Source organism: Camelus ferus, chromosome 1 (genome assembly GCF_009834535.1).
Source record: "Camelus ferus isolate YT-003-E chromosome 1, BCGSAC_Cfer_1.0, whole genome shotgun sequence".
In the NCBI taxonomy this organism is placed as follows: Eukaryota; Metazoa; Chordata; class Mammalia; order Artiodactyla; family Camelidae; genus Camelus; species Camelus ferus.
This window is the reverse complement of record NC_045696.1, coordinates 109,719,563-109,735,035: the sequence shown is the minus strand read 5'-3', so window position 1 is coordinate 109,735,035 and position 15,473 is coordinate 109,719,563. Positions and strand designations below refer to the sequence as shown.

General features: G+C 49.1%; 1 protein-coding gene across 1 annotated transcript in view; it reads left to right on the top strand.

Moving 5' to 3' along the window:
* Positions 1-15,473, top strand: part of LOC102515239 (inhibitor of carbonic anhydrase-like) — a 36,360-nt gene that overhangs the window by 13,104 nt on the left and 7,783 nt on the right. Inside the window, exons 7-13 of the mRNA XM_006179715.3 lie at positions 1,652-1,830; positions 3,163-3,334; positions 4,246-4,388; positions 6,611-6,701; positions 7,878-7,934; positions 9,062-9,217; positions 11,977-12,118. Coding sequence (XP_006179777.1) covers positions 1,652-1,830; positions 3,163-3,334; positions 4,246-4,388; positions 6,611-6,701; positions 7,878-7,934; positions 9,062-9,217; positions 11,977-12,118 — 940 coding nt within the window. The remainder of the gene's footprint in view (positions 1-1,651; positions 1,831-3,162; positions 3,335-4,245; positions 4,389-6,610; positions 6,702-7,877; positions 7,935-9,061; positions 9,218-11,976; positions 12,119-15,473) is intronic.

Below are 15,473 nucleotides of genomic sequence, written 5' to 3'. Positions count from 1 at the left end.
ATAATGATTTCAGAACTTATTAGCACAACTACAATGAAATCTGTTGCAAAAGCTTTACTACCATAGACAAAAATGTATTTCTTCATTTCTATATTTAAAAAAAAAAAAAACTTTCTAGTGTTCTGGGCAATTTATCAGAAACTAAATAGTATTTAAGGAATATTTGGTTACGGATTCTGGATTTTATAACCAATTAAATTTCTATCAGATGCAGAACACACTTTTATCATTTAAGATGTTTAAAAAAAAAAGGATGTGTATTCTATTTTAGGTTCACTTTTAAAATCAGCGTCTGCTACCTCAAGGAGAATTCTGAATCCTTACCTTTTCCATGGGCTGCGTTCCCCCCAGCCTGGTGTCTTTCCCTGACATGAAATAGAAACGGAGCGTCCTTTGTTCCCGGTTCAGCCATTCACAATTCACTGTCCCTCATTATTACACACTGACCTGGTTTGTTACCATTTTGGCACTTGATGTATGTCTTATTATCAGGGATTTTAATTAGTGAGGTCATCTATGGGTTTCGTCTCCCAGAATCAACTGTTCCAAATAATTGCCACTGTCATTCCCTCGGGCTGCTCAAGGCAGCCCAGTGATGCCAGTGGACAGAGTCTTCCAACACTCCCCCCCCAAGCATTGAAAACATCCTCGCTTTCTGAAAACAACCAATTGTCCCAGACCATCCCGATTTCCCTTTGCAGAAAGTCACGTGTCCACTATTCTAACAGATCCCTTACTGCCTTTTAGGAGACGTTTACGAGAGACTATCCACTGGGCTTTAGGGGTGAGAAGGAGTGTTGGTGGTGGGGCTGTTACCCCAAAAGGGAAAAAGAAAAGACCCCAGTTCTTGTCATAACTGAAAGATAAGATTACAGACAGGAGACGGTGCATTGTGTAGCAAAGGATTTTAAAGGATTTATTAGCAAAGAGAAAGTACAGCTCCAAGAATAGGAGGTGGGCTGATCCAAGGGCAGATGGCAGGGGTCTTTGGTCTCCTGTCTTATACGCTCACTTAGAGGTGGTCTCTTGATTGATTGACAGCTCTTGCCCCTGGAACGTGCAGTCATGTTTGTCCCCTTTGTGCATGTCCTTACCCATGATGCACACAGAAAATCCTATGAGGCGGGAGCCTACGCCACAATAGCATTATATTAAAATGAGCACTGGGTTGTGTCCGCTAATGAGCAGTTGTGGCTGTTGGGTTCTAACCGGTTTCTTGCTGGTGCTCATTTAGAAGAAGTAAAGCCCCTTTATGCTGGAGGCGGGCGTAATGCCATCTTCTGGACCATCTGCCTTCTCCTCCACTTATCTGCCCAGTGCCCCCACTTATCTAACTACCTAACAGGGCCACAGAACCCACTTTGCAGGGCGTGAGAGGAAGGAAGGAAGGATAGATGCCAGGGGTGACCTGGCATTGGGGAACTGGCTGACCGACGGGGCTGCGCTTCTGGCCAAGTGGAGCACTTACAGGCACGTGGAAGTCATCTAAGTTTCGGGTGGCTGACGTGTCATCCCAGGCAGGAGTGGCTCCATCTTGGGCCCAGAAAGTTATTTCAGCAAATCCCCAAATAGTTTGTGATTCGGGGAGGAGCAGGGACCAGGGCTTGTGGCTCTGCCTGCAGCTGGCTCATCTGGGCTTCCAGTCCCCCAGAGAACCTGGCTAACAAGGCTGACAGGGACCAGTATGAGCTGCTCTGCAGGGACAACACCCGGAAGCCTGTGGACGAATACAAGGAGTGCCACCTGGTGCGGGTCCCTTCCCACGCTGTCGTGGCCCGCAGTGTGGGTGGCAAGGAGGACTTGATCTGGGAGCTTCTCAACCAGGCCCAGGTAACCCACCCATTGCCCGCTCCTCCTGCTCAGGGGCCCCTGCTTGGATTTGGGGCACTTCCCTTCATTCCTTCTAGCCTTCTGGAAGTCCTGGGTGTTGGACACAGCAGGACCCAGGCCACAAGTCCTCCACTTCACCAACAAGCACTCAGTCTGGATGCAGGAAAGGCTGCAGTGGCCACGAAACTTCCCTTGTTTGGCGTCATCCACATGGTGGCCCAAAGACTTGACAGAAGCCCCTTGTTGCCCCATTTTATTCTTCTCAGTCCTAAAGGGGCCCTCAGGATGCAGCACAGATGTCCTTCCTCCAGGAGCTGTTCCGCCAATCCCATTGACAGGGCACCTCAGCGGCCGTGAGCATTCTCTGTCCTGCGCTGGCTGCCCTCTCTCACAGCCAGCCCCCATCTGTCACCACCCCGTCTCTGTCAGTGCCCTCTGCTCAGCACTGGACGTTCAGAGATGGACTAGACAAAAAGACCTGCCCTTGGGCCCCTCACGGAATGTACAACGAGCACATTGTGCGCACAAATCATCCCCAGAGGGCACAACCTTGGGGGCGTGGATTGTGTCCTTTGAAAAGGACAGAGGGACTGATTTGCAGACTGTCTCTGGGAAGGTTCCTGGGCCCAGAGAGTAAGATGTGTGCACCCCAAGGAAGTGTGGGGGTATGCCAGAGAACGTAGCAGGTGACATTTCGTGCTGAGCCCCTGCAAAAGCAAAGAGCAGACAGACATTGCAAAAAGCGTGTGGATGGGTGCTATGGGGAGGTACAGTCAGGAATGGGTTTGGGCCAGGTGGCAGGAGTTATAAGCCAAGAGCCCTTCGTTTTTGGGGGGGTCAGAAAGGGGAAGGAACTGCTTGAAGTCCTTCAGTGGCAGGCCTAGGGTGGCAAACTCCTGACCTCCAGGCTTAAAGGTCCTGGATCACCAGCTGCTTCAGGATGAAGCCTGCTGGAGCCACCTGGGGCAAAATCAGGCGGCCAGCGGTGAGGCTGCCGTCACTGACTGCCCCATGGGAAAGCGGCACAGGAGAGGGACAGCTGCCTGGCCCATGGGGCCCATCACCCTTTGTGCAGCCCTGGGGGGCAACCCCTGGCAGTTTCCCTGAGGCTGCCCAAGGTGGACAAGCTGGGATCTGAGTCAAGCGTTCCCTGGAGAAGACTCGGGAACCTCGTGAGCCACAGGGGCTGCGGAGGGCCTCGGTCACGGCCTTCACTCTCAGCGCTCGTATTTCCCTCCCTTTCTGTTTTCCTTGTCTGCTTTGGCGTTTGTCTGCCCTTTACCTCTCTATACCAGCCTCCTCCTGTCACCGTTTCTTTTATCCTTTGAACAGGAACATTTTGGAAAAGACAAGACAACAGGATTCCAGCTCTTCCACTCTCCTCATGGAAAGGACCTGCTGTTCACAGACGCCACCCAGGGGTTGTTAAGAGTCCCACCTAAGATGGACACCAAGCTGTACCTGGGATATGAGTATGTTGCTGCCATTGAGCGTCTAAGGAGAGGTGGGTAAGGTCCTGGGAGGGACCTGGAGAGCTTGGCAGGGGCAGGGTGGGGGCCCAGGGGGCTTTCCCGGTGTCTGCAAGCCTCGCTGGAGGGGCCCGAGGGTGCTACCAACTGTGCTGGGCTCCTGTGGGGCTTTTCTGCTGAGCTGGGAAGAGGTCTCAATAATGGGATCAAAACGGGTTTGGAAGACCCACAGATTACAGGCAACTTGAGGTCATGATGGTCCTGGCGCCTTTGGATTAACCAGGGTTGTCCCACCTGGCAGTAGGTCTGTTTGCTGGGGAAAACAGGCCATCCTAAACTGAAACGGGAACACGGCCTCTGCCAAGGTCAGGAGCAGAGCTAGAATTTCAGGTTCTAATCCAGCTCCTACTTTCCTTTGGATCCCAATGGTTCATGGTTCATTTCTTCCTTCCTTATTTTTCCCCCCTTTATTTAGTTAGCCAGTAGTTACTGAACATCTACCCAAACCTCTGGGTTAAACGTGTGCATACTTGGAGAGCAAAGACTGGGTGAGGGGGAGAGCAAGCAGGCTCACCCAGAACAGATGGCACTGACTTCTGACTGGGGGACACTCTCTGGATGGGAGAACCCTGTCCTGTGAGAGAAAACCCCAGAAGGCCCTGCGCTGGGCTGGGGCTCAGAGAAGCCTCCCCCCGGGGAGCTGATGTCTGATTTGGGGAGGTACGGAGGGGGGCTGTTGCTCTGTCTTCACTGCTTTTTCTGGGAACCAATTTCCTCATGTCTCCTGGGAGGTGATGAGTGGGAATGAGCTGCAACATGGGCACAAGACATGCCAAGCCTGTCAGCGAGGGCCCATGGGACAGCCACTCTGAAGCCAGGGGCGCTAACCTCCTAGTCCCATCTCGGGGCTTCCTTTGGATCTCTGGCTCTTCTCCACCATTTCTAGGTGCAGAAGACCCCCAGAGGGTGATGTGGTGCGCAGTGAGCCAGCACGAGAAGGCCAAGTGTGACGAGTGGAGCGCCCTGAGCGGTGGCATCTTGAGGTGCACAGTGGAGGAGACCACTGAGGACTGCATTGCCGCCATCGTGGTAGGCAGGGCCGGGCTTTCGCAGCTGGGCTTGGACACCCGGGCACACGGCGCTTCTGCTGAGTCAGGTTGAAGGCTCCCTTCCTGAGTGTCTCCCCATCAGCCTTGAGCATGAGACGTACCTATTATGTGCTGCCCCCAACTCTCCAAAGCTCCCCTCCCCGCTGTACCCACAGGTCCCTCCAGCTTGAAAGTACAGAGCAGCCCAGGACCCAGACTCCTTAAGAGTTCAGCTCTGCAGGCGGGAGGGTATAGCTCAGTGGCAGAGCACATGCTTAGTGTGCACAAGGTTCTAGGTTCAGTCCCCAGTACCTCGATTAAAAAAATACATAAATAAATAAACCTAAATCCACCCCTCCACATAAAAAAAAAGAGCTCAGCTCTGCAGTCCAGGGAGCTCTGAGGGTCTTGCCTTGGAAGTGGGGTAGTCAGGGCCCCTGTGGATTGTGAAAGCAAATCAATCTTTTCAGTCCTCTGGGCAAGTAAGTTTTTTTTTTTTTTTTTTCTGGTGATAAAGATCTTACACTCTGGAAGAGAAATGAAAAATAAATAATACTCACAATTTCATCACTCAAAAATTAGCACCACATAATTTCTGACTTATGGTATGGCATTGGTTATTAACTGTCCATTTCTCTATGAGCAGACAATATTTTTGAGATTAGAAAAAAATAAATTTATAAATAAAAGGCTGAAAAACTGACAAACTTAGGAGACACTACAGTTTTTCTTAAGAAGTTCATAATTTTGGTAAACCTTCCTGGGACCAACTCATAATATTAAGATCTTGCAATGTATACAGTCTCCTAAATTTGTCAATTATCAGAATTAAATAAATTTGAATGCTTGTAACATTGCCTGGCCTATAATAAAAAGTCAGTGAATGTTAGCAATTATTATTGTTTCAATTCTTGAGCACAGCTGGTGCACTTCTTAGCTAATGAAGCATTCATTTAAAATATGTTTTTAATGGCTGCATAATAGTCCACCAAGTATTTCTGCCTCAACTTACTTAGCCAATTTCTAAATATCTGCATTTGAATTATTTCCAAATCCTTTGCCATTATAGATAATATGGGGTTGAAGATTTTTGCCTTATATCCATCAATATTTCTGAGTGTACCTTTAATATTAATGACAGTCAATATATCTGGAGTTACTTTAAGTGCCACGCATGTGTATGAACTCTTAACTTGTATTAACTCTTTTAATCCTCATGATCAGCCTATGAGGCAGATTTTTCACTCATTTTATGGGTGGAAAAAAAACGTACATAGAATTGTATTTAGGGATGTGTCCTTTGGAGCAGTCAGATCCCGGAGGCTGCTACATTGTGATTATGGGCAGAAGCTAAGGAATTAAACTACCTAAGTTTAAGTCTTAGTGGCTGTCTATTGGACAAATTACTTAACCTCTCTCTGCTTCAGTTTACTAATGTCTGAAAGGGGGAGAATTATAGTGCCTACCTTGCTGGGTTTTGTGAGGAATACACCTGTAATCACTGTAATCACTAAAGTGTTTAGAAAAGGACCTGGTACACAGTAAGGGCTTGGTAAGTTTTTGCTTCTATAGTTACTACTGTATTTTATTTTATTTTATTTTATTTTATTTTATTTTATTTTATTACCATGACTACTGTTTTAAGACAGTTTTCTGGAAGGGCAGTGAACAGGTGAAGAGCAGAGAGTGTGTCTGTGTGTTTTCTTCTTGATCACCTCATCTGTGACCGTAGGTACACATATTTTGTTAAGCTGTTGGAAAAGTTTATTGATTAAAATTATATGTTAATTTTAATGAATTATTTGAGTAGTGTGCTAATGGGGTTATAGGAACAGAATTAAACTCTGCCATATAGAAGAAAACGTGTTGCATAGAAACAGATTAAATACATACCCTGAGTCAGACCATGTGGATTGTGGAGTGAGTGGCAATGGTCACAAAGAAAGTGCGGAGCGAGCGTGCCCGGTACTCAGAATGGGTCCCATGAGAGGACACAGAGACATCCAGGGAGCATGACCTGGGTTGGGTGTTTGCTCCTGGGTGAACAGGCTAAAGGCGTGACCAGGTTTCTAAACCCTGTGTTTATGTGGTACAAGCTTAGGGTAATCCACCATCTGGTTTATCAAAGGACATGGGACAGGAAGCCAACGAGGTGGAAACCTCTGAGGGTGAGACAGCGTAACAGCCTCACTGTTGTGCTGTTGATTTATTTCTTAACTTCAGAAAGGAGAAGCTGATGCCATGACCTTGGATGGAGGCTTTGTCTACATCGCGGGCAAGTGTGGTCTGGTGCCTGTCCTGGCAGAGAACTACCGTACGTCGGGGGAAGGGTCTCTGTGTTTTCTTCCCTCTGGGCTACGTGGACATGGAAAGATGAGGAAATGATTTAGTTCAGTGTTGAGATAACAGTAACTATTGTTGGAGCAAAGGGAGCTAGTAGATTACATCTAACTTCCCCAGAGTCAGAACCAATTAAGATATAGAGGCAGGAGTTAGGCAGAAATAAATCAGAATAACACCTTTATTACTGAAAAGGTGATGCTGGAGGGCGTGGCATAGAGCTGGCCACAGGGCTCGGCAAATTGTCCTTGAGTTAGAGGGCCCATCAGTTCAGGAGGACAGACCTGCTGGCTGGCCCCCTGGCTGAGGGCAGAAGAAAACACATTCTGTCACAGGTGAGACAGTGGAAACCACCCTATGAGCCACAGGTGCCTAGATCCTTTTGCCAAATTTGCTAATCCCAAATTAACTCACTCAGCTGCACTGGGACACTGAAGCATGGGGCCACAAGGTCCTGGTCTTTAGTGGGGATCCATCCACCTGGAGAAATAAAGCCCCCCCCTCCAGAAAAAGCATTTCACCAGTATCATTTGTTGAACCCCCCATCTGCTTGGCAGTGAGGGAGAAACCACGCTTTGTCCTTCAAAGCAAAACAACTTTGTGAAGTTGAACGTAGTGAACATAGTGGGATCCCCATTTTACAGGTGTGAAAACTAAGGCTTGGGGGAAGTTGAGTGATGTGTCTCAGGTAGAATAAAGGCTGCATCCAGGTCTTTCTGACCGCGTGGGCTGGATCCCTCCCCTCCAACACAGCAAGACTCTAACGATTGCCTCCCAGCCCAGAGCTCTGAAGGGAAGAGTGTCAGGATGACTAGAACCAAACAGCAAATGCGACAGGACCTCTGGCAAGGCCGTCAGTGGCTTCTGCTCTCCCCCTCAACCCCTTCAACGAACATCCCATTTTCCTTGTCTGTAGCTCCCCGAGTGTTGAGCAGATTCTGGGATGGAACCTAATGTTCAAATAACAAAGATCATGGGGAGGAGGTAAAGTAGGCCTGCAGAATCTTGGCTTGTTGGCGGCCAATGACAAACTGCTGAGTGAGCGTTTCTCCTCATTTTAATCCTATTGAGATTGAGAATTATGACTCTGGCTTGAGTAATGTGAGCGTTTAATGCCCTGTACCTCAGTTGTTTTTCTTTTTCTTTTTAGTGTCTCATGATGGCAAAGAGCAGTTTGGATCTAAGTGTGTAAACACACCCACGGAAGGTGAGTCAGAATCAGTGACACTGTGGCTTAAAGGTAAAGGCCTGTTGTCCGGGAGAGGATGAGGAAAGCTTTACAAATAAACAAAAGTTACTAGAGATGTGAAATAAAAGAAGACCCTGCCACCGAGTTCATTGTGAGGAGCTAAGTCTGTGGTGAGCTGTGTGATAATAATTACTAATTCTCAGGTCCTCCACAGTCGACAGAGGACTCCTGCTTGCACGTTCCTGCTCACTCTGCTCAGCATCCTCTGGCATGTGGCATCGTTGTCCGTGTCACATAGATGGGAAAGTGAGGCTCAGGGACTGTGGGACTTGCCCAGGGCCACACAGCCGGGAAGTGGCGGCACCTGGGCTTGAGCAGAGGCCACGTGACTGGAAACCCTGTGCCCCTGCTGAGCCCCCAGGGTGCTCCCCGGCACGTGCTGCCACCCGTCTCTGCACGGAGGTCAGCACGGCGGGCAGGAGCCTGCCCCTGGCTTGCCCGGGGCCATGTGGAGGCCTCACGGGGGTAGGGGAGTCATAGATGCGGGTATTATTGCAAACCTAGAAAATCAAAGACAACTTTAAGAAGTCATTAAAGCTCTTTCTGTTCAACAGAAATAATGCAAACAGATGCACACTCCTACGTACAAAGATTTGTTTAGAGAAGTGGTTTGTAATAGGGGAAGTGGGTCACAACATAAATGCTCACCAGCAGGGGATTATAAAATACCATACTTCCAGACAGAGGGACGTAACTTAGCTTCAACTAATAAATAGAATAAGATAGCTGCATCTACTTCTAAGGAATCAACAAGCTGTCTACAACGTATCATTGAGGAAGAACAAGGCAACTGGCAGAAAAGAATGTAGAGGAGGATTCCATTGAACAAGTCCGAAGTGTGTGGATAAATATTTGTGAGTGTATGTATGCAGACATGCCTGGAGAGCATTAGAGTCAGACTGTTTGGCCCAGTACCTAACCGTGATGTATACTGGGAGGATCTCCTGCTCAAGCAAGGCGAGGGCCTCGAGCTGTCCCCCTCCCCTGGGCAAACGGCAGGTGGGGGAGAGCTGCAGTGGCCCCGGGGTACATTTTTGGAGGGCCCTGGAGGACTTGAAATTGCACGTTGATGTCTCTGTTGCAAGGTTACTACGTCGTGGCCGTGGTCAAGAAGTCAGATGCCGACCTCACCTGGAACTCTCTGCAAGGGAAGAAGTCCTGCCATGGCGCAGTTGGCACTTCTGCAGGCTGGCACGTCCCCATGGGTTTCATACACAACCAGACTGGGTCCTGTAAACTCGGTGAGTGTGCTCTGGGCGGCGGGGTGGCAGCCCCTCCCTGGGGCCTGTGCCGGAATAGGGGAGAACTTCAGATCAAGGAACGGCATGAATGGGTGGTGTGGTCCAGGGCTGGACAGACAAGTGGGCGGCTTCACATCTCCTTAGCTAGACTCCCCTTTCACATCTCCTGCCCCCCCCCGCTTGCTTCTGAGGGGCGTGGCTTGGCCCAAAGGGCAGATCTCAGGGAAATATCCTACTCTTTGTGTCTTTCATCTGACTCGGGGAAGGAGCCTGGGTTGCAATGCAAGAGCGGGGTGTAGGTGTGCACATGCGGGGGGTGTGTGTGCCTGTGTTGTTTTCCCATGTAAACTGAATTGGCTGCTTTCTTAATTGAAAACTTTAGACCAGTGAATCTTCATCTCTCATTTTCATCCTCCTCTTAAATTTTCACGTTAGTCATTTCAGCAACACTCTTGCCAATACTTAACAGGCTCCTGCCCCCCTGATGTCCTTAGCCATCTGACAGATCCCAGCCCTGCATGAACCCCATCACTGCCATCTCAGCCCTCTGCACTTAGCAGCTGAACATAGCTGGAGGATGTCACAGCGCAGAGCAGTTCGTTCCATGGAAATGCTCCAGCTGCTGGCCTCAGGGGGCCCCGGAACTCAGGAGCACCCCCACCGTTTCTCTGCTCCACACCCCACACTTCTGAATAATTATCCTAACATCCTAACTGTCCATACACCTCCACCCCACACCCACCTACCACCCTTTCTCAGCAGATGATCTCATCTGCACCTGCAAGGGACAACTGAAAGTCAAAAAGTTTCCCGTCAACACCCCACCAGCCAAAGCTTGAGGGCTCTGCTGGCCGCATCTGCTCAGCCTCCCCCCACAACCAGCCAGCCCTCCCACCAGCACCTGGTGTGGGCCCCTGCCTTGTGCCCCTCCCCAGACCCTCACCCTTGGTGACTGCTACTTCTTCCTCTGATAGAGCCAACAATTTCTTTCAACATGTAAACGCATCCAGTGTCTTTGATCTGTAAAAATCCTCCCGCTCCCAACATTCCCCTCCAGCCTACTCCTCCCCTTTAAGGCCAGACCTCTTCGAAGCCCGGTCTGAGCCACTCACCTCCTGCTCACGGCTGCTCTCCCCGCCCTCGGGCTCCACAGCATCATTCTACACAGAGAGGTCTGCTCAAGGCCATGGGGACCTCTGTGTTGCTCAACCTGTTCCTCCATGACCTCTCCTTCTTCAAATCACCTTAATCCACAATCTTCTGGCTCTTGTGAAAACACACTGCTACCCTTTTCCTCCTATCCCTACAAAGTCCCCCTTTCCCAACCTGGTTAATAAATATTTGAGTTGCTTAAAGCAACTTCTCCTTTACTCTAAATCCAACCCCCAAGCACTCACATCCATGCCTCTAGCCTTGATTACCATCTAAACAAATATTATCTATGCAAAGCTAGGCACATAGCGAGCACTAGATAAATGTTTGCTGCTGTCACAATTATTAATGTTGTGTCTGTAAGTTGATAACTGTCAAGTTTTCCTCCCTAGCACAGATCTCTCCTTGACCTCCAGACCTGTATATATCGAGCTGCCTGCTTGACACTGTGTAGTCGGATAGCGCAAAGGCACATGAAGCTCAGCCTGTACAAAACGGAATGTGTCATCTCCGTAGGGCTACCTAGCTTGGAGGAGACCCCCACAGTCCAGCCACAGGCATAGCTGGAAACCAAGCTGTCATCCTCCACACGCCCGTCCATCGCCAGTGATGCCAGCTTCTCCTCCCTCTACCTGGCCCCTCCCCTTTGTGCTGCTCTGGTCCAAGCTGCCCTCACATCCCCTGGACTCCTGCCTGCTGCCTGCACCCCAATCTTCCCCGGCTCACCCCACTGCTAGACCCCTGGGCCAGCTTTGTCTAAAGCCCTTCAGAGGCTTCCCATTTCTGTATGGATAAAGAACAGATGTACACAAAGGTGCAAAACCGGACCCGGACTCCTCTCACTCACTGGGCCTCTGGGTGGGCCAGGCCCAATGGCCTCCATTAAGCTCTCTGTGCTGTTTGCCCCACTCCCCCGAAACCCTCGCCCTAGGCCTTTGCAGAAGCTGCTCCCTGTCTGGAAAGCTTGTCCCTTCGCCCTTCACTTGAGTAATTCCTATTTATTCTTTATCTGACTCCCCTGTCTACACCGCGTTCCTTTATCTGTAGCCTTGGAACCATGTTCTTTTCCCCAGAGCACAGTGGAGACACACGAATTCACTGGTGTGGTTACTTGAGTTGAGACTGTTGCCCGGGGGCTTGGGGTCCAGGAGGGCGGCGCCTGTAAGGTTTCCTCACCACGGTGCCCCGGGCACAAGGCTTGGTGGCTAGGCCTCTCCGGCCACTTTCTGGCCTTTCAGTCATGGTGGCCGACCTTGAGAAGGACAAGGGCAGCACAGGTCAGGAAGCACGCGGGACAGGTGCAGCCAGCCAGGACTTCCAATTCTGTCCTCTCTCTTAGTGTTAAATCTGTGTCCACCCTTCCACGCCACTGCCCCGTGCCAGGACTTCTGTGAGTTCACAGACCCTTGTCCCAGCTTCAGCCAGTCCCCCTTTACTTTGCTCCAGCTGCAACTTTTTTTTTATTCCATAAGATTTTTGTTTCTAATAATATGGTATTAAATACCTGAATGTGTCTTTATATCACTCAGGCAATTTTAGGGACAGAATCTGAGTCTTTCTTGCCAACACAGGCTACAAAAGCTGACCTCCTGTTTCCTCCTGTGCAGATAAATTCTTCAGTCAAAGCTGTGCCCCTGGGTCTGATCCAGAGTCCAGCCTCTGTGCTCTTTGCAGCGGTCACAGTAAGTCAGCCCACAGGTGTGCTCCCAACAGCCAGGAGGGGTACTACGGCTCCAGTGGGGCACTCAGGTGAGTAGCGTCCGTCCATCCCCTTCCACTTGGGCCCCAGCCCAGTGAACTTCTTATCCTCTCAGCTCTTTCATCATCCCGCTGTCTGGGTGCTACATTTAGGAGGAGCCAGAGTTACGGAACAGACAGAGCTGCAGGTTCCAGGTGGCCCCGAGGACTGGAACTCTGGGGCAGAGCCAGCTGACCTAGGGCGCCTGGGGAGAGGCAAGAATGACGGACGCAGGGTCTCAACCCCGCTTCTATCTTTGATCCTTTCTTTTGTGTGTCTGTGAACAGGTCACAGGATCTTTCAGAGACTCAGTTTAAAATAAAAGGAAGAGGGATAAATTTGGGAGTTTGAGATTTGCAAACAATAGCCACTATATATAAAAATAGATAAAAAAACAAATTCCTTTTGTATCGCACAGGGAACTATAGTCACTATCTTGTAATAACCGTTAATGAAAAAGAATATGGAAACGAATATATGTTATGCATATGCATGACTGGGGCACTGTGCTGCACACCAGAAACTGACACATTGTAACTGACTATACTTCAATTAAAAAAAAAATAAAAAGAAGGACACTGCACACGTGCTTCTTACACCCAGTGGATGAGTACAGTTTAAGAACAGATATTTCTGGGCTCCTTCATCCATTCCAGAAATATTTATTGAGCACCTAGTATGTGGCAGGCATTGTTCTAGGCAGAGGGGTTATAGCAGCAATGGGACACACATCTCCTACAACTCCCTGAGTCTCGTGGGGACAGTAGGATAAAAGTCATAAAGGACAACCACTTCCAAACTGTGATAAAGTGCTACGGAGGTAACAAAGGGTGGGCAGTGACTCAAGGACAATCTTAGCAAAGGTGACTAGGGAAGGCCTCAGTATCAGAGGGGCCATATCAGAGGGTTAAAAACTGAGAGGGCATCAGGACTGAGAAAATTGGGAGAAGAGCAATCCAGGAGGAAGGACCAGAGAGGACAAAGGCAGGGGCTGGGACAGATCATGCTGTGTTTGAGGCCTGAGAGGTGGACATGGGAGGAGGGGACAGTGAGTGGGCAGTGTGGACACTTTGAGGCACTAGGGCATGTTGTGTGGATTTGGGCTGTGTGGCTATGGTGTGGAGATGGCGTGAGCCTCTAGAAATGACCCTTCTATTCATCGCACTACCAAACTACCTCGTCCTGTCCTCTCCAGTTTTGTCCCCTTCATAAGCCATACATCAGTGACCTATTTCACAGATCCTGCTACCACAGTATTGCTGAACATTAAACCTAGGCTAAAATAGTTTAACTTTACATTGGGAGGTGCATTGATATTAGGATCGATGGCCCCATTTTAGTATGATTATGATAGCATCACAGAGGACCTAGAATGCCATCCTCAGAGTTTTGTCCTGAACCATGACTTCCCCTCTTTCCAAAATGAAGGTGAATGATCTTAGCTCCGAACGTCTTATTCTCCCCATCACCTCCTGCCTGCCTCTCTCTCCCTCTAGCTTCCTGACTCAACAGCCCTTCACTCCCACTGACCTGTGATCTGTTGGTCCTGCAGACTCTTCTCTGTTCTCACCCCACTTCCTGTCCTCCCCCTCCATACCCAGCACACGTTCCACAGCGAACCGTGATAATTACCCCGCTGTGCACATCTTCAGATGCCTGTCCCCTCCCCTGGCTGAGCCCCGACCTGGGTTAGGTCCAGCCTCCCACTACTCAGCGCTGACACTTCCAGCTGACAGGCCTCCCTGTGAAGTAGTGAGAACCCAACTCAGATGAGCCCTCTGTCTCTAGTCCACTTGTTACCCCAAAAGGTAAAGACCCCGATTCTTGTCATACATGGAAGACAAGTTTACAGTCAGGACATGGTTCGTTGTGTAGCGAAAGGTTTTAAACGATTTATTTAAAAAGAAGGGAAAAGTAAGCCCCAAGAATGGGAGACGAGCTGATTCAAAGGAGGAAAAAGCCACGGTTCTTGTCTCTCTTTTCTCTCATGCCCTCGCTTAGAGGTGGTCTCTTGATTGATTGACAGCTCTTGTCCCTGGAGTGCTGAGTCACGTTTGGCTCCTTTGCGCATGTCCTTATCCATGGTGTACACAGAAACACCCATGGCAGGGGGCCTAAACCTCATTGTTAATTATAATACAACGAACATTGGGTTGTATCTGGTTAATTCCTTTCTGCTACCGTGCAGTCGTGGCTGTGGGGTTCTAACCAGTTTCTTGCCACTCATTTATAAGAAGTAAAGCCCCTTTATGCTGGAGGCGGGTATAATGCCATCATCTGGACCACACTCCCTCTCTTCCATTTGTCTGCCCAGTGCCCCCACTTATCTCGCTACCTAACACAGTCACCAGCCTCCTCTCCTGGAAGACCATTCCAAACTCTTTCCTCTCCTCAGTCCTCCAAAACTTCTTCCTCCATCTGTCACACCATTGTTTCCTATTTCACCTGAGAAAATGGAAGCAACCAAAAGAGGATGTCCCACCAAAAAGAGAAAGAAAAATGCCATATGATATTGCTTATATGTGGAATCTAAAAAAAAAAAAGGACACAAACAAATTTATCTACAAAACAGAAACAGACTCAGACATAGAGAACAAACTTATGGTTACCAGGAGTAAAGGGGGTGGGAAGGGGTAAATTGGGAGTTTGAAAATTGCACCCCTTGGGGAGTGATGGAGCTGTTAGCTATCTTGATTGTGGAGGTGGTGTCACTGGTGTTACACATCTATCAAAATTCATCAAAGTGTACATCTGAAATACGTGTATTTTACTGTATAGGAACCATACCACAATAAAGATGTTAAAAAAAACAACAGTGACAAAAAAGAGGATGTCCCACTGCTACGTCTGCCCCTGTGCTGGCCTCTGTGCCCATCGACGCTGCCCTCTGTCCTCTTATTCGGGAAGAGCAGGCTGCCTCCTGGCTGAGCCCAGTCCTGCACCTGCACTAGTCGCCTCCCCTCCAGTTCGTTTGAGGGCATGGCCCCAGTACTTCCCTCTCTCTCCTGCATCCTCACATCTCATTCTCTCCAGGATGGTTTCCATCAGCATACAAACATGCTGCTATCTGTTCATCTCAAACATAAAGAAATAGGTAAAACATCTCTTGATCTCACTTTCCAGCAACTTCCCAAGTTGCTTCTTCTCTTTACAATTCCTCGAAGCAGTGTGTTTTCACATCCTTGCTCATTTCAGTTTTTCTCCTTTCAATCTCCCTAAAACCCAGTTTGAGAATCTGTTCACCTCCCCCACCCCCAACCAGTGGAGCTGGTTTTATTACTGTATTTAAATTACCTACAGAAAACCTTCCTCCTCACTGTTGGCACGTGGGGAGTCTGCTCCCAACACACCTCCCCCTTGGTACAC